This window comes from Oncorhynchus mykiss, chromosome 12 (assembly GCF_057628025.1).
Source record: "Oncorhynchus mykiss isolate SJ-2025 chromosome 12, ASM5762802v1, whole genome shotgun sequence".
In the NCBI taxonomy this organism is placed as follows: Eukaryota; Metazoa; Chordata; class Actinopteri; order Salmoniformes; family Salmonidae; genus Oncorhynchus; species Oncorhynchus mykiss.
In genome coordinates, this window is record NC_143033.1 from 9,054,678 (window position 1) to 9,074,389 (window position 19,712).

Here is a 19,712-nt window from a genome sequence, read left to right on the forward strand (position 1 = left end):
GTGTGGTGAAGAAATTTGGCTTGGCACCTAAAACTTCTACACATGCACAATTGAGAGCGTCCTGTCGGGCTGCATCTCTGCCTGGTACGGCAACTGCACCGCCCGCAACCGCAGGGCTCTCCAGAGGTTGTTGCGGTCTGCCAAATGCATCACCGGGGGGGACAAATTACATGCCCTCCAGGACACCTACAGCACACAATGTCACAGGAAGGCCATAAAGATCATCAAGGACAACAACCACCCGAGCCACTGCCTGTTCACCCCGCTATCATCCAGAAGGCGAGGTCAGTACAGGTGCATCAAAGCTGGGACCGAGAGACTGAAAAACCAGCTCAAGGCCATCAGACTGTTAAATAGCCATCACTAGCACAGAGGCTGGTGGAATTTATATAGAATTGAAATCACTGGCCACTTAAACAACAGAACACTAGCCACTTTAATAATGTTTACATATTTTTGCATTACATGTATATACTGTATTCTATCCTATTCTACTGCTTTTTTGCTTTAGCCTGCCTGTAGTGCCAGGTGGGAGGAGGTTGGTCTTTTGAGACTTTTACATTGGTGCCATTGTGCCAGGCGTGCTCAATCAAGTCCAGCTAAAGTATTTTAAATTAGTATTGAACCCAGACCAGCTTAGGAACTATAATCAATACCATGCAATGGTTACATAAGCCTCCTCTCCTCTCCCCTCCCATTTTTTTTTCATTGAAAGGAAGTAGGCATCTTTAAAGTATCAATAAAAAGTCTGACACGTGAGGACTGAAGGAGTGGAATCTAAAAAAGGGGGTAACACAAAAAGCCCCTGGATCTTCATACCTTCATTAACACTTCAAACCCTTAAAAAAAACACACATGTACACTTGATACTTTCTATTGTATACACACCAATTCGATTAGCTAACTTCCAGCACATTTCAAGGCTGTTCATTTTCTCTCACCACTGACTTGTCTTCTGAGCACCTCCCTCTTGGCCATGGTTCAGGAAGCGTGGGAGTCAGTCAACATTAGGACACTGGTAATGCACCGCCACCCATTAAAAGAAGGATCCGTGAACTAAAACTAGTGTTCAGTTCACTGTCCCAACTTGTCTATGCCAGCCTACCAGGGTCTCTATTGTCAGGGTTATGTTCAGCCCGCCTACTGTAACACCCCCAGGGATTTTTCTTCTTCTTCCATCAACTAGAGGAGACCAAGCCTGTTGGAACCAGACCAAGGTCTGTCTCTGTTGAAATTGTGAATCACTTCCTCCCAGTAAACAGCAGCAACACTGACATGACTCAGAAAGTCATTAGATCAGATATTCATCAATCAGGTATATACTCAGTCTATATTCAGCCAGGTGAATCGACTGTAGGCCTACCGTAAGTATGTACGTACAGTGCCTTCAGAAAGCATTCACACTCCTCGACTTTTCCCCACACTGTTGTGTTACACCCTGAATACAACATTAACATTTATTCATTTTCCTCACCCTTCTACTGCACACAAGACAATGACAAAGTGAAAACATGTTCTTAGTAATTTTGGCAAATGTATTTGAAAATGAACTACATAAATCTAATTTACATTAGTATTCACAACCGTCAATGCTTTCTGTAAGTTTAAAAGCTTTGGATTGTACAAATATTTAAATTCTTCAACCTCTGTGTCAAGTTGGTTGTTGATCATTGCTAGACAGCCATTTTCAAGTTTTGCCATCGATTTTCAAGACGAATTAAGTCAAAACTAACTATGCCACTCAGGGACATTCAACGTCATCTTGGTAAGCAACTCCAGTGTATTTTTGACCATGAATTTTAGGTTATTGTCCTGCTGAAAGGTGCATTTGTCTCCCTGTGTCTGTTGAATAGCAGACTGAAGCAGGTTTAACCTCTGATTCTGCCTGTGCTTAGCTCCATTCCGTTTAGTCCCTAGTCCTTGCCAATGACAAGCATACCCATAACATGATGCAGCCACCACCATGCTTGAAAATATGAGTGATGTGTTGTTGGATTTGCCCCAAACATAATGCTTTGGCTTACTGGTGCTCTTCCATGCCGTCCCTAGGAGGGGTGCGTCACTTGAGTAGGTTGAGTCACTGACGTGGTCTTCCTGTCTAGATTGGCACCCCCCTTGGGTTGTGCCATGGCAAGAGATCTTTGTGGGCTATACTCAGCCTTGTTTCAGGATGGTAAGTTGGTGGTTGAAGATATCCCTCTACTGGTGTGGGGGCTGTGCTTTGACAAAGTGGGTGGGGTTATATCCTGCCTGTCCGGGGGTACCTTCGGATGGGGCCACAGTGTCTCCTGACACCTCCTGTGTCAGCCTCCAGTATTTATGCTGCAGTAGTTTGTGTCAGGGGGCTAGGGTCAGTCTTATATCTGGAGTATTTATCCTGTCTTATCCGGTGTCCTGTGTGAATTTAAGTATGCTCTCTAATTCTCTCTCTCTCCCAGAGGACCTGAGCCCTAGGACCATGCCTCAGGACTACCTGACATGATGACTCCTTGTTGTCCCCAGTCCACCTGGCCTTGCTGCTGCTCCAGTTTCAACTGTTCTGCCTGCAGCTATGGAACCCTGACCTGTTCACTGTGATTACTATTATTTGACCATGCTGGTCATTTATGAACATTTGCTGGTCATTTATCACCATGCGGGTCATTTATCACCATGCTGGTCATGTTCTGTTATAATCTCCACCCGGCACAGCCAGAAGAGGACTGGCCACCCCTCATACCATGGTTCCTCTCTAGGTTTCGGCCTTTCTAGGGAGTTTTTCCTAGCTACTGTGCTTCTACACCTGCATTGCTTGCTGTTTGGGGTTTAGGCTGCGTTTCTGTACAGCACTTTGAGATATCAGCTGATGTAAGAAGGGCTATATAAATACATTTGTATTATGACAAAGTTAATTTCTTTGACACATTTTTTGCAGTTTTACTTTATTGCATTATTACCAACTGGATGCATGTTCTGGAATATTTTTATTCTGTACAGGCTTCCTTCTTTTCACTCAGTCATTTATGTTAGTATTGTGGAGGAACTACAATGCTAACCCATTCTCAGATTTCTATCACCGTCATTAATTAAACTCTGGAACTGTTTTAAAGTCATCATTGGCCTCATGGTGAAAATCCCTGAGTGATTTCCTTCCTCTCCGGCAACTGAGTTAGAAAGGATCCCTGTATCTTTGTAGTGACTGGGTGTATTGATACACCATCCAAAGCCTAATCAATAACTTCATAATGCTCAAAGGCATATTCAATGTTTGTTTTTTTACCCATCTACCAATAGGTGCCCTTCTTTGTGAGGCATTGGAAAACCTCCCTGGTCTTTGTGGTTGAATCTGTGTTTGAAATTCACTGCTCAACAGATGGACCTTACAGATAATTATATGTGTGGGGTACAGAGATGAGGTAGTCATTCAAAAATAAGGTTAAACACTATTATTGCACACAGTGTGAGTCCAATCAACTTGTTAAGCACATTTACTCCTGAACTTATTTAGGCTTACCAAAACAAAAAGTGGTTGAATAATTAGACTCAATACATTTCAGGTTTTTATTTTTAATTAAAATTGTAAACATTTCCAAAAACATAATTACACTGACATTATGGGGTATTTGTGTGTAGGCCAGTGACACAAAATCTCAATTGAATCCATTTTAAATGCAGGATGTTACAACAAAATGGAAAGTGGAGAAAGTCAAGGAGAGTACATTCTGAAGGCACAGTGCCCGCCTTCCTGTAGTGGCGTCCTAAATGATTGACACCCTTGATGAAGATGAGAAATAATGGCAGCATAAAATAATTATAAATATTTTTTATAAATGAAGGATATGATTTGCCGAAAGTTTAGTATTTGGTCCCATATTCCTAGCACGCAATGATTATATCAAGCCTTGTGACTCAAATGTGATAGATGTATTTGCTGTTTGTCTCTCAGAATAGTTTTTTTTTGCCTAAAATAAATGAATGGTAAATAACAGTGTCATTTTGGAGTAACTTTTATTGTAAATAACAATAGAATATGGTTCTAAACACTTCTACATTAAAATGTGGATGCTACCATGACTACAGAGAATCCTGAAAGAACCGTGAATAAGGATGAGTGAAAGTTACAGAGGGCCAAAGACATGCAAACTCTCACCATTACCAATAACAGGCGAGGTTAGCATGTTGTTGTTTTTTTTTTATCTTTGACCATCTGTAACTTTCTCACTCATCATTATTCACGATTCAGTCAGGATTATCCGTTATTATGGTAGCATCCACATTAATGTAGAAGTGTTGTAACATTCTATTCTTATTTAAAATAAACGAGACTCCAAAGTGACAATACAATATTTTAATCATTCATGCCTACTGGGCACAACTGCAAATGATTCCAACAAGTTTGTAGAGCCCGAAGCTTGATTTAGGCATTGTGTGCTGGAAATATATGGACAAAATACTACACTTGGACTACTTTATTTAGAAAAATCTTTAGGGGTGTCAGTAATTTGCACCCCTACCTTGTTGAGAAAAAGTATTCAACAAAATCCTTTATTTTATACAGTCATAATTGCTTATATTTATCAAGGGTGTCAATCATTTCAGACCCCACAGTGTGTGTGTGTGTGTGTGTGTGTGTGTGTGTACACACAGGGATAGAAGGTAAGGTTCTCTATTGTCACTAAAAACCTCTATGCAGGAGGTTGGGAGGTTGAGATTGTGAAGATCATGTTACCTGAGGGAAGGCCTTTGCCCCGAAGCCTCTCCCGAATCTCCTTGCTCCTCTCCGGAATAGACTCCCTATCACTCTGGGACAGCAGGCCATCCAACTAATGGAGATATGGAGAAAGACAGAAAAAGAGGGAGCGAGAGAGAGAGAGAGAACAAAAGGGCAAGAGAGCGCAAGAAAATGAGAGAGTGAGAATAAAGGAAAGCAAGAAACACAAAAAGGACAATGGTTGAGGTTATCACAAGGAGCTGGAGGGGACATCTAATAGTATGTCTGAGGTGTCATAAAAAGACAGTCACGTGTTAGTTAGTAAACAGCAGGTAGACAGAGGGAGCTGGTGAATCCATAGAGTTCTATATCTATCGGAGAGTCTCTGTGGTGCAGCACACGAGGTGAAGAAGTTACACATATGCAATTCACAACTAAATGTTTGCCATTTTGTTCCTCCGTTCTCCTCCGCTCCGCGTACACATGCTGCTCCTCCTTCAGAAAAGCATGTATAAGAATTCTTTGAAGATGAATACACAACGCAGAGACCAAATCTGCCTGTCCTTGCAATTAGTTTATGTTCGTTAGCATTTAGCTAACGGCGTCCCATCTGATTTCGCTATTACTTTTGCTAATTTTGTTAGCATTCTGGTAAGACTGCCAACAGGAAGGAATTTGTTTGTATTTTTTTGCACCCCCTTGAGTGCAATCCAGGTAATACCGTAAGAATGGTATGAAAATCTGGATACCGCCCAAGCCTACTGTATTTTGTTAAGAATAAGGGGTATTAAACCCACAGGTCCATTATAAAATGTTCCAACACTAGCTAACAGTGATGTGTTGTAGTTGTTTACCTGGGAGAGGCTGCCCAACACCAGTCGGACCAGCTTTCTGATGTGTGTGAAGGAGGGTTCGCAGCTAGAATTTCTGATGTGTGTGCTGCAGGCGTCCATTACGGTGAGAACAGACATACGGCTCAGGGTGGTGTCGTCACACATGTTGAGGAGAATACTGTTCAGGTGCTCACCCAGCTTCATGGGCTGAGACAGACAGACGTCAGAGAGGGGTTAACGAACACATACACGGGAAGAGAAGTATACATAAAACATAATTTCTGCAAATAGAAAAACATGATTGCTGATCCGTTTCCAACTTGTGAATATATCATCTATGGATTATGAATGTTGCAGCTGTACCTGACTCTGTGGAACCTCATAGTCAGCTCCCCAAAACAAGGTCATTCCAAGAGAGTACATGTGCATCTGTGGAAAATTAATTAAAAAAAAACAGGATAAGTGGTTCCAATCATTTTAGACACAAAAAAGGTAGCAGCTGTAGTTGAAAAAAAAAAAAAACAAGGTAGAGGACTAGCTCTCGTCTGACTAGTACAACAATATTCTGACCCTTTGTTCTGTTCTGAAACTAAGCGACGAGATCCAAACCTTTTCCATTCCATACAATTCTGCAGGAAAGCTCCCTCAGAGCAGAGGATTAGCTTCCCCTCAGAGTTAGGCTTGGTGAAGGAAAGAATAACTAGAGGATCGCCAAAGAACGCAACATCATAGCCTTGAACGTCTTAGGAACAGTCAGAGTTCGCCACAAGCTTAAAGAGTAAAACTACAGTTTCTTGAGTTATGAATGTGATTCGCAAACCCCTCACAATTGCCATGTCCTCTCTGTAATTATACAGAGCATGGCATTTATAGTGCAATTAAAAGAGAAAAGCACAGGACGTTGTAATATATACATACACACACACACACACATACATATATATACACATATATATACACATACACATATATATACATATATATACACATACACATATATATACATATACACATATATATACACATACACATATATATATATATATATATATACATATACACACATATATACACATATATACACACATATATATATACATATATATATATACATATATATATATATATATATATATATACATATATACACATATATACACACATATATATATACATATATATATATACATATATATATATATATATATACATATATATACATATATATATATATATATATATATATATATATATATATATATATATATATATATATATATATATATATATATATATATATATACATATATATATATACATATATATACATATATATACACATACACATACACATACACACATACATATACACATATATACATACATATATATATATATATATATATATATATATATATATATATACATATATACATATACATATACATATACATATACATATACATATACATATACATATACATATACATATACATATATATACATATATATCTCATTCAAATGTATTTCTATTATAAATGAGAATCGAAACCTTATTGTAGCCTAACCTAAGCCTAATGCCTAATGCAGTTACAGTGGAGTCACTATTGATTGTGTACAGCCCTGTGTGTTGAGGTGTGTGATTCTTGGCCAGAGATAGGAGGCATGTTGGGGTCAATTCAGGAATTAAAGTGAAATGGAATTGACCCCAACCCTAGCACGCTCTGTTATGCTTTTGACTGACATTGTTTTTTTTTTATATACACACACACAAAGCAACAACCCCACTAATAGATGTGTTGCTACTGCAACAATACAGTATCTTCTCTATGAGAACGAGAGAGAGAGAGAGCGAAGAGAAACGACAGAGGCAGAGAGCGAGAGGCAGAGAGACAGGAAAGTTTTACATGTCTACTTTGATGCTCATTAGCATTTACAAATACGAGAGTAAAATATAACCATCCATAAGAGGTCAACTTTGTCAGAGAGATTTGCACGGTTATCAAAAAGTCACGCCAGGTTAAGCCTACACAAAACACTTCTTATTTTAAATGTTTCTGAAATACACTCTGGGAAAAATTTAAAAAATGGTGGAAAACAATTGATTTTCCTGTTTGACCACTGCACCTTCTAACATAATAATATACAGTATCATAAATACCTTCTCTATATCTGACAGAGAGGAGAGAGTGACTCCCTCCAGGACCTCTGGAGCTGTGAAGGCCCTCAGGTCCTGCTGCGTCACGTTCTCGTCTGTGAAGGAGATGCTCCCTGAGGGCATCAACAACAGGGACCAGGGAGAGATGATGAAGCCCAGGGCAGAGGGGTCTGGAGGGAGACATCATGGGATTAGAGGGGACCCGGAGAGTCTTCATTCAATAAAAACAGTAACACAGCACATCATCATGAATCTCAATGGTTAGGGACTTCAGTTGCTTTAGCTGAGACTTTTTCATACCTGCAGGTATGATGATTTACTATGGTTATGGATTAAGAGCGTTATGAAAATAAAACACCCGTCAATAATATATAGATTTTTTTTAAAAAGTCAGTGTTTCCACTGCACTCATTCAACTGTAGCACTGAGCCAAGGCAAAATTATTGCCGCCATGCCAAAAAAAATTGAACATTTCTGTCCTGGCGCAGTTTGAAGATGCTAGAACAGTCCACATTTACTTTTCCTCTGACAACAAAATGAGTAATGTATAGAGAAAAGTCAGATAACCCCCATGGTACAATACTGCAACCTATTTACCTAGTCCGCTCGTTGTGTCCTCAGAGAGAAACATTACTCTTGAGGAGCATTCAAGTAACGAGTGCCACAGGGAGGGAAACCTGCATTCTGACAAGCAGTTAATGAACAACAAATTATTGCGATCGCAGGAAAACAGCCCTTTTAAAATGCCCTTTGTTAATTCCCAGCATTCCATTCCTACTTTATTTATTTGTCAATTCCTAAATATGCACTAACTGCACTATTTTAAACTCCGTTTTTAGTAGCATCATGGTTAAAATCACATTACAACTCAGCAATTCATCATGAGTGCATAGGGGAGAGGGGCTAAATGTGACACGGGTCAATTGCATAGGGGAGAGAGGGGCTAAATATGACACAGGTCAAGTGCATAGGGGAGAGAGGGGCTAAATGTGGCACGGGTCAAGTGCATAGGGGAGAGAGGGGCTAAATGTGACACGGGTCAAGTGCATAGGGGAGAGAGGGGCTAAATGTGACATGGGTCAAGTGCATAGGGGAGAGAGGGGCTAAATGTGACACGGGTCAAGTGCATAGGGGAGAGAGGGGCTAAATGTGACACAGGTCAAGTGCATAGGGGAGAGAGGGGCTAAATGTGACACGGGTCAAATGGATAGGGGAGAGAGGGGCTAAATGTGACAGGTCAATTGTAGAGTAATACGCCACCAAAACTCTTATTTTTGAGGGACTGACTTAAATTGCGATGAGACCGATTAAATTTTTTAGAGTAGTGGCAACCAGGGAAAGAGTTGGGAGGAAAAATAGTGACGAGAAGTGAGAAGTACAGGCAGGTGGCATGTTACCCCAAGTTACCCTAACAGGTAGGCCCACATTATTCTCACTTTATGCATTTTTTAGGGCATAAAATTAAAATCAATAGGATGCAAAGTAGTTAAAATGATCACATCTGGGATCTAACTAATAATTAACCCAGTAGGGTAAATGCAGATCCGCAACCCCATGCCTCAGCCTATTTATTTATAGCCAATATGTTGAAGTGTATACATTGATAACATAATTTTACCAATATATTATTAGGCTGATTTCTGGGAGGTGGAAATTATTATTTTTAAATGTAATTCATTTTGGAGTAGAAAGTCCTAAATAAAAAAATATCTGGGGGAGGGACCCCGAAAACAGGGGGGGGGTTTAAGGAGAAGTCCTTCCCCTCCTTGTTTTGGGGGTCCGGTGTCCTCCCCCGGATCATTTTTTATATAGAAGGACTGAGAAGCTCAGTTCTAGTGACTTTTTAAAAGTACATTTTACTCCGAAATGCACACACATTTTTTCAGAGGAAACACCGCAAAAATGTATCAACAAGGAAGTTGCCTGTTTTACAATGGGGGTCAGTAGGAAAGAATGTTTTGGGAAATTCATTATTATTATTAAGTCCCATTATTACTCCAACTTCGTGAAAGTACATTTTTATTGACGAAAATTAAAACTAAGGCGTGCCTTTAGTTGGCACATCTGCAGTTCGGCATGAGATGATCGTTACACCCGATGACGTGTTTCTGCGCATGAGCTTAGCTAGCCAAAGTTTAGAAACGCCAGGAGGATGGTTAACTGCTGCCGCCTAGCAACCATCAAGAACCTAAGAGCCTCTGCATTACAGCTACATTTCATACTAAGCCATAGGCAGAACTTTACCGCAATCATGACTAGGTTGGTTGGCGGAAATAAAAAAGTAGAGGCTTGGTCGCCGCCAATACCTTTCAGATATAAAGAAATGTTGTTTAGGACGATCAAGTTGGCAAAAAAACAACAAAAAAAAAACGATTTTTGTTTGAAAACTCTTGTTTGAAAAGGTGTGACAGAGAGAAATGGGCCTTCACAGAAATGGAGTAATTCTCCTTTCCTACAAAGCAAAAAACTCAGGAGGTTGAGTTACACTGAACTAACATCTTAAAAATATACAAAGGAATGTTAGAGCTGCACTGCAAAATTCCTTTCTTTGAATGACTGATATTTTTCCTCCTCCGAGAGGAAGAGAAGGAAAAAAAAGTAGAAAGGTTATGAAGTACAACATTTTTTCAAAGACTGGAATTCACAAAGTAAATAGGATGTTTCCTGTTGAATTATTTTTGACCATCTTGCAAAGACCTGGATGCCATTGTAACTCCAATCCCTATCCTTACCATCATAAACACTTGAGTTAAGGCAACACCCATACTTGATAAAAATTCAACAAAGTGACAAAAAGGCAGTCCAACAACCCTAACACTCAACGCACTTGAAGGAGATCCCACAGTAAGACTGCACCCTATTCCCTATATACTTGACATGAACATTTTAGTCATTTAGCAGACCTTCCTATCCAAAGCAAAGTACAGTAGTGAGTGCAGACATTTTCATACTGGTCCCCCATGGGAATCGAACCCACAACCCTGACGTTGCAAGCCAACAGCCACAGGGGCCCTGGTTGAAAGGAGTGCACTATATATAGTCAGGGTACCATTTTGGATTCAGGCTTAAACTACTCCAGTCAGGCAGTACCATCAGATAAGCTTTGTTATCAGGGTTTGGGACTCAGATCAATGATGAGGCAGAGGGCCAGGCCAGGGAGTAGCTAGCGCTCTAAAAATAGCAGGCAGGCAGCTAACTGTACAGTATCATGCTAGCCAGCTATCAGTTTTTAAAAATCGCACGAACTAAACAAGCTTTGAGGGCACTGGGTATCACCACAATACCTTTTTTTCATTTTTAGATCATACTGTTGAAGTGATAAGCAGAAAGAAAAGCCACTTAAATCACAAAAACCCAACACATTACTTAACCTAGTTAAACAACTCCATTCCCACTAACATGGTAGCTAACAAAATCTGTAAGTAACTAATAAACCTGACAAACAAACGACTATTTTACACAAAGTAGGCTATATATGGCATCACTGGAGGTGAAGGTTTAGTGTTTGGACAGACGGTGTTGCTCTGTCACAGCCATAACGTTGGAAACAGAATAGTACTGTGTTCCCTACGTAGTGCACTTCCTTGGGTAAAAAGGAAATTGTACCTTGTCAAAAGTAGAGCATGTCATAGGCAGCCATTTGGGATATAGACAGAGGGTATCGTTTCTTAGGTTCGTCTCAGAGCAGGACACATTCCTGACTAGGAATAATATAGGGGGCTGGGTTGAACTAAGGTCTCTACTTGTACCCTCCAGTCGTAACACCTGCAATCAATTGGTTTATTTCCACAAAAACAAAACTTGATGAATCTGTTAGCAAAAGTAGGACACTGGTATATAATAATATAGATATAATATATATAGAGGACTACAAGCAAATAAAAATCACAGTCGCACACAGCCTTCAAAAAGTATTCACACCCCATTCACTTTTCCACATTTTGTTGTCAGGCCGAATGTAAAATGTATTAAGATTGTCACAGATCGACACACACAATACCCCATCATGTCAAAGTGAAATTTTGCTTAACTCATTATGTTCAATAATAGTGGTTAACATGATTTGTTCACTAACTACCCAGTGTCTGTACCTCACACATACAGATAACTGAAGTCCGTAAGGAGAGCAGTGAATTTCAAGCAAAGATTTAACCACAAAGACCAGGGAGGTTTTTCAATGTCTTACAAAAAGGGCACCGATTGGTAGATGTGTAAAAATAACAAAAGAAACTAATAAAAGCAGACGCTGAATATCCCTTTGAGCAGGGTGAAGTTATTAATTAGGTTTTTGGATGGCGTATCAATACACCCAGTCACTACAAAGACACAGGTGTCCTTCAGTCCTTCCTAACCCAGTTGCCGATGAGGAAGGAAACTGCTCAGGGATTTGACCATGAGGTGACATTAAAACAGTTAGAGTTTAATAGCTGTGATAGAAAACTGGAGGATGGATCAACAACATTGTAGTTACGCCACAATAACTAACAAATGACAGAGGGGGAAAAAAGTCTGTACAGAATAAAAATATATTCCAAAACATGCATCATGTTTGGAACAAGGCACTTAAATAATACTGCAAAGAATATGGCAAGGAAATTAACTTATTGTCCTGATAAAGTGTTATGTTTGGGGCAAATCCAATACATCAATGAGTACCACTTCATATTTTCAAGCATGGTGATGGCTGCATCATGTTATGGGTATGATCGTCAACGGCAAGGACTAGAGGTTTTTAGGCTTAAAAGTGACGGAATATGCACAAAATCCTAGAGGATAACCTGGTTGTGTCTGCTTTCCAACAAGCACTGGGAGATGAATTCACCTTTCAGCAGGAAAATAACCTAAAACACAAGGCCAAATCTACACTGGAGTTGCTTACCAAGACTACATTGAATGTTCCTTAGTGGCTTAATTACAGTTGACTTAAAAATCATCTTGAAAATCGATGGCAAGACTTGAAAATGGTTGTCGAGCAATGATCAACAAACAACTTGACAGAGCTTGAATAATTTTTAAAATTATAAAAATGGGCAAATGTTGTACAATCCAGGTGTGCAGAGCTCTTAGAGACTTCCAGGCTGACCACACCGCTCACGTTGTAAAATAAATTTAGAAATCTATGTTATTCAATTATTACACCCACACTGCTTGCAAGCGTCTGCGTTGCCAAGGGCTAAAATAGAAAATCAGTCCTTTTTCTGACACAGATCGCGCTGCAAGTCCTGCCTCTCCCATCTCATTGGTTTATAGAAGCAGGTGCCATCTCCTCATTGGTTATACCCTCGTGGGTGACTGAAAGACAAATGAGAACTGTGGCGGTAATGCACCTAATTTATGAAAGTTGCCAATTGCAATATAAAGTCAAGAGAAGAAAAGGCCTGGAAGGAGGAGAGATGACTAGAAACGATTCGGTTGACCGTTTTATGTGTGGATTAATTGGCGGAGTAGAGGACCTTGTGCATTTCAGGTAAAATAACAACTCAATGTTTATATCCCAGGACAAATTAGCTAGCAACAGCAAGCTAGCTAAATAGGACAAATTAGCTAGCAAGTGCAAGCTAACTAGCCATAAATGTTTAATGCTTTTCGACCTGTCCCCAAATTAATATCATTGGTTCAGAGTCTGTTTTGATATTTTAACCTGTGTGTCGTGATTGCGTTTGGTGTGGGGGGACAAAATAAATGTATGCATGATGCAGCCGGTTTGGGTTCCGTGTTACAGCTGCCAAAGGTGCTTCTATAAAAAGCATTGACTCAGGGATTTACTTATGTAAATCAGATATTTCTGTATTTCATTTAATACATTTGTCTAAAAAGATGTTTTCACTTTGTCATTATGTATTGTGTAGATGGTAAATGTTTTATTTAATCCATTTTTAATTCAGGCTGTAACAAAATGTGGAGTAAGTCAAGGGGTATGAATACTTTCTGAAGGCATTGTACATGCATGTACAAAACTCTTTCCATGACAGACTGACCAGGTGAATCCAGGTGAAAGCAATGATCCCTTATTGAGGTCCCTTGTTAAATCCACTTTAAATGTAGGTGAAGGGGAGGAGACAGGTTGAAGAAGGATCTTTAAGAGGATGAATGGGCAAGACAAAATATTTATGTGCCTTTGAATGGGGTAATGGTAGTAGGTGCCTGGAGCAACGGTTTGTCTCAAGAACTGTAAAGCTGCTGAGTTTTTCCACACGCAACAGTTGTGTGTTTCAAGAATGGTCCACCACCCAAAGGACATCCAGTCAACTTGGCACAACTGTGGGAAGCATTAGTCAACATAGGCCAGAATCTGAGGACAAAGGGGGGAGGTGATACTCAATATTAGGAAGGTGTTGCTAATGTTTGGTATAGTCATGTATGATTACATGTATAAAATGAAGGCTTTTTGGACATGGTTGACATGCACAGGATTCCGATTGGCTAATAAACATTCCCATCAACTAACCAAGGACACAGTAGAGCATGCAATCTCAATGTGGATGGTTGTTTGTTTTGATGGTAGGGGAATGTTCTGGACCATTGTAGTAAGAAGTTACTTCAATTACATATGGTTCTCATTGCAAATCCTTCACTCAGCATTCCATAACCATGCACATGAGGTCACAATTTGTACGACATGGGTCCTGTTATGTCTGGCACAAACCAAACACTGCATTCCTCAGTAAGAACCTCCTATCAACCGTCAAGCATGAAGGTGTTCGTATCACGGTGTGGGGGATGCTTTGCTGCCGCGTGGCCTGGACGACATGCCATCATTGAAAGAACCATAAATGAACCATGGATTCTGCTCTGAAAAATCTGAATTCCTACAAGGGAGAATGTCAGGCCATCCGTCCGTGAGCTAAAGCCCAGCTGGGTCATGCAACAAGACCATGACACAAAAAGACACAAGCAAGTCTACATCTGAAAAGCAACATTGAAATAAAGTTCTGTAATGGCCTAGTCAAAGTCTAGACCTAAACCCGAGCGAGATGTGGCCGGACCTGAAACAAGCAGTTAACGCTGGAAAATCCATAAATGTCACTGAGTTAAAGCAGATCTGCATGGAAGAGTAGGCCAAAATATATCCAGAGTAGAGATAGGTATAAGTAGTTCAACACTCAAACTGATGTCAAAACTATATCTTCAACCAGAAATCATATTTCTTTTCAAATACTGTAAAAAATAAAAAATAAACTATTTACATTTGCTGTCTTTTTTGTTGTTGGTTACTACATGATTCCATGTCACAGTTTTGACGTCATCACTATTATTCTACAATGTAGAACATAGTAAAAAATAAAGAAAAAACCTTGAATGATTAGGTGTCCAAACTTTTGACTGGTACTGCACACACACACACACACACACACCCCACACACCTTCAAATTAGTGGAATAGGCTATTTCAGCCACACCCGTAAAACAAGGTCCATACAGAAATGGTTTGTCAAGATCCGTGTGGAAGAACTTGACTAGCCTGCACAGAGCTCTGACCTCAAACATCAGGCCCGACCTCACTAATGCTCGTGGCTGTATGTCCCTGCAGCAATGTTCCAACATCTAGTGGAAAGCCTTCCCAGAAGAGTTGAGGCTGTTATAGCAGCAAAGGGGGGGGGGGGGGGGGGGACCAACGCCATGTCAATGCCCATGATTTTAGAATGAAATGTTCGACACACACACACACACAGTTAGTCTATAGATAAATGTGCATTTTTTTTCCCCAGTACAGCCTTTGTTCTAAAAATAGCTTCTTTTTTTTATTTGAGTACCAGGGGGAAAATCATGCGGCTGCTTAGAACAGTCAAAAAAGGTCAAATGCCCTGATCAACAACTACAGGAAGTGCTTGGTTGCAGTCATTGCAGCCAACGGTGGCATAACCAGTTATTGAGTGTAAAGGGTCAAATTCCTTTTTCACACAGGGGCATTGGGTGTTGCATAACGCTTTACTAAATAAATGGGGCGGAGTATCTATATGTTGGTCTCATTTGTCCACTCAGGTTCTCTTTAAAAATAGGTTTTGGTTGAAGATCGATAACATTCAGTGACTAAAATATGCAAAAAAAGTTGAGAAAATGAGGGAAATACTTCTTGATGCCACTGTATGTATGAGGAGCCAAGACCAAGGCTCCATTTCACATTCATTAACCAAGGACAGTAGCATTCTGAAGCCGCATGCCAGACTATCACCCCCACCACCCTGAAGGTACAGGCCAATTACACAATAACCACACTGGGCAGGCCTGAGTCAAAAAGGGAGGAAGGAGACTGACTCAGAAGAAGTAGGTTAGCAAAATCCTGTTGGAGGATTCCCGGAATCAGGAACAGAATCCTCCAACTGAGATTTCTCTGAAAACCTTTTATTTATTTTAAAGTTACCGGAACTTGAAGGATCATATGACAGAAGCTGGGTATTGTCCTCTGACCCTAGTGACGCAGACAACCTACAAAGAGTCTGCCATCTCTCTCTCTCTCTACAGTGTGACCGGTCTGATGATGACATCAAGGGCCTTCGCATAGATGACCAGCATGTGGTCAAAAGGGCTGGCTGGCACTCAAGACAGACCGGCCCACGGCCCGAGAGACCGACCAAAGGCAGCAGAGCCCTTTGAACCGCCATGTTGTCAATACAGACCACAGGCAGTGGACAATAAAGCATCCTTTGTATGAAAGTCTGTTGGCCAGCACCACAACCCCTCCTCCCCCCCCCTATCCTTATCTGTTGAACACTGGGGTTGTGCAGGCTGAGGTACCAGCAGCTTGCATTGTGGAACATCTCAAAGCTCAATAGGCCATTTGTTGGAGATGAGAAATTAGTCAAATCAATAGAACAAAATATAATTAATGATATTTCTATATGTCAATCTGCCACACATTTCCTTGAACATCGCACTACAAAATATAGGCTACATTGTTTTCATTGAAGGATCAACGGAGGGTGAGAAGGCCACCTAGAATGAAGTAAAGAAAGCATGGTTCACTGGAGATGCACTGTTGAGACAACTTTACTCCCTTAACAGCTCATATGAAATAGTTCAGCAAGTCATTTTGGATTCACTTTTAAATATGTTCATGAATCAAAAATGGATCGAGAACCTCAAATCACAGAAGTCCATTAAAATATATATATTTTTTCTTTCTTTTAATTTTTTTTTTTTAAAGGCTGAAATGCTCAAGAGCAGTTCCATCGTTAGGAATGCCAAACCATCATATGGAAGCGCTAACAGACCGAGTCTCAAATCCCACCCTATTCCCTATATATAGTGTACTCTTTTTGACAAGGGCCAATAGTGCTCAGTGCACTATATAGGGAGCCAATTGAGATGCATCCAGAGCTTAGAATGCCAAATACAAATATTTCCACATTGAGTGAGGTAACTGGCTAACTTAGCTAGAGGCAGGATCGCTGTGGTTTGGAAGAAAGTGTGTGTTTTATATCTTGACCGGGCATTAGAACTATGACATATTCTGTTTGACATCTGCTATGATTTATCTCACACCAAACAGTAGGCTTATTTGGCTCAAATATAATAAAAACAAACAAATAATAAAATAAAACAAGTTTTACAAGAGTAGGTGGTTACGTCCTTTGACTCGTGAGCCTACAAAATCGGTTTAGGGAATATTCGCAAACCAATTAGGTAGCTACATACTGCATCTTCCTGAAACACCATGTCATTTGTTCAGCATTTCATTTACCATTTTAAAATACATACAGGCCAGGCAACTAATACATGTAATAGAATTACACAGAGTCAGAGACATGTTTCTATTGTTGTCCTCTTTTGCTAGGTTAGTGGCAGAAACCTTAGTGACATGGGCACTCTGATATGCACGCAATCATACACAACATCCACAAAAAAAAAATACACACACACACACACACACACACACACACACACACACACACATACATACAATTGAAGTCAGAAGTTTACATACATTTAGGTTGGAGACAAAACTAATTTTTCAACCACTCTAATTTTTCAAACCACTTTTTAAACCACTTTCAACCACACACAACCACTATTTTTCCAACAGTTATTTACAGACAGATGATTTAACTTACAAACTATATCACAATTCCAGTGGGTCAGAAGTTCACATACACTAAGTTGACTGTGCCTTTAAACAGCTTGGAATATTCCAGAAAATGATGTCATGGCTTTAGAAGCTTCTGATAAGCTAATTGACATCATTTGAGTCAATTGGAGGTGTACCTGTGGATGTATTTCAAGGCCTACCTTCAAACTCAGTGCCTCTTTGCTTGACATCTTGGGAAAATCAAAAGAAATCAGCCAAGAACTCAGAAAATAATTGTAGACCTCCACAAGTCTGGTTCATCCTTGGGAGCAATTTCCAAAGGGGGGAATTTTTACTTGGATTAAATGTCAGGAATTGTGAAAAACTGGAGTTAAAATGTATTTGGCTAAGGTGTGTGTGTGTGTACACACACACACACACACACACACAGAGTGCAGGGCAGAACACATGGCTGAGAAACAATTTCTGCCAGTCTTTTGGTTCAAAGCCACTCTACGTGTGTGTGCGTGCGTAGAGTGGCTTTGAACCAAAAGACTGGCAGAAACGGCTTCTCAGCCATGGAGTTTTTCTCCACTTCCATATTTAAAAACGTGTTCTGGCCCGTACCGCTCTTGAACCGACATGGCACAAAATCTGTAGCACTGCCTCTCGTGGCGTAGGAATGACAGTCTCTAACAGTAGTAAGACAGCTCTTCAGATACTGGGGGACTGTACCATGCACAAATTCATGGTCTAATTCAAGCGTCTGCTGAATGACTCTTTCATCAACTGATAGCCACCGTAGTACACTGAGCTGAGAAGGGCCAACAAGAGCCCGAGGGAGAAGATTCAGAACGACCCTTGACATTATAGCCTGAGCTGCCTGTAGCTTGTTCTTAAATGAACAAATGGAAGCTTCTGTACCATGTAGAGTATGCAGCCATAGTGAGGCTGCAGAGTATGCAGCCATAGTGAGGCTGCAGAGTATGCAGTCAAAGTGAGGCTGCAGAGTATGCAGCCAAAGTGAGGCTGCAGAGTATGCAGCCATAGTGAGACTGCAGAGTATGCAGCCAAAGTGAGGCTGCAGAGTATGCAGCCATAGTGAGGCTGCAGAGTATGCAGCCAAAGTGAGGCTGCAGAGTATGCAGCCAAAGTGAGGCTGCAGAGTATGCAGCCATAGTGAGGCTGCAGAGTATGCAGCCATAGTGAGGCTGCAGAGTATGCAGCCAAAGTGAGGCTGCAGAGTATGCAGCCAAAGTGAGGCTGCAGAGTATGCAGCCATAGTGAGGCTGCAGAGTATGCAGCCATAGTGAGGCTGCAGAGTATGCAGCCAAAGTGAGGCTGCAGAGTATGCAGCCATAGTGAGGCTGCAGAGTATGCAGCCATAGTGAGGCTGCAGAGTATGCAGCCAAAGTGAGGCTGCAAGGAACACTGCTGCAAGTGTTTTCAAGGTCCCTTTTTCTCTAGAAATGTGGCCTTTCTGACTAGAAACTTCACTTACTGGTTGACCTTGGCAATTACTCCCCTGTCGGGAACCTGTCTTGTGAACAGCCTATCAACACAGTTCTCGGCTGTAACCGCTGTGTCACCAACTGTGACTAACACCTGATGATCTAGACATGGTAGAGGAGACGGGAGTGGAGAGACATGGTAGAGGAGACGGGAGTGGAGAGACATGGTAGAGGAGAGACATGGTAGAGGAGACATGGTAGAGGAGACATGGTAGAGGAGAGACATGGTAGAGGAGAGACATGGTAGAGGAGACAGGAGTGGAGAGACATGGTAGAGGAGACACATGGTAGAGGAGAGACATGGTAGAGGAGAGACATGGTAGAGGAGACGGGAGTGGAGCGACATGGTAGAGAAGACGGGAGTGGAGCGACATGGTAGAAGAGAGACATGGTAGAGGAGACGGAAGTGGAGAGACATGGTAGAGGAGAGACATGGTAGAGGAGAGACATGGTAGAGGAGACGGGAGTGGAGAGACATGGTAGAGGAGACATGGTAGAGGAGAGACATGGTAGAG

At 40.8% G+C, this 19,712-nt stretch overlaps 1 protein-coding gene across 6 annotated transcripts in view; it reads right to left on the reverse strand.

Moving 5' to 3' along the window:
* The window catches only part of ptpn13 (protein tyrosine phosphatase non-receptor type 13), a 166,280-nt gene that overhangs the window by 112,591 nt on the left and 33,977 nt on the right, over positions 1-19,712 (reverse strand). For 5 of the 6 annotated variants that reach the window (XM_090191624.1, XM_090191627.1, XM_090191626.1 and 2 more), the window contains exons 3-6: positions 7,685-7,851; positions 5,887-5,952; positions 5,545-5,730; positions 4,709-4,802 (exon numbers count right to left, since the gene is read on the reverse strand). In XM_090191624.1, the coding sequence (XP_090047750.1) occupies positions 4,709-4,802; positions 5,545-5,730; positions 5,887-5,952; positions 7,685-7,851 (513 nt within the window). Of the gene's footprint in view, positions 1-941; positions 1,157-4,708; positions 4,803-5,544; positions 5,731-5,886; positions 5,953-7,684; positions 7,852-19,712 lie in introns of those variants that run through there. The other variant, XM_090191628.1, reaches the window with a different exon arrangement.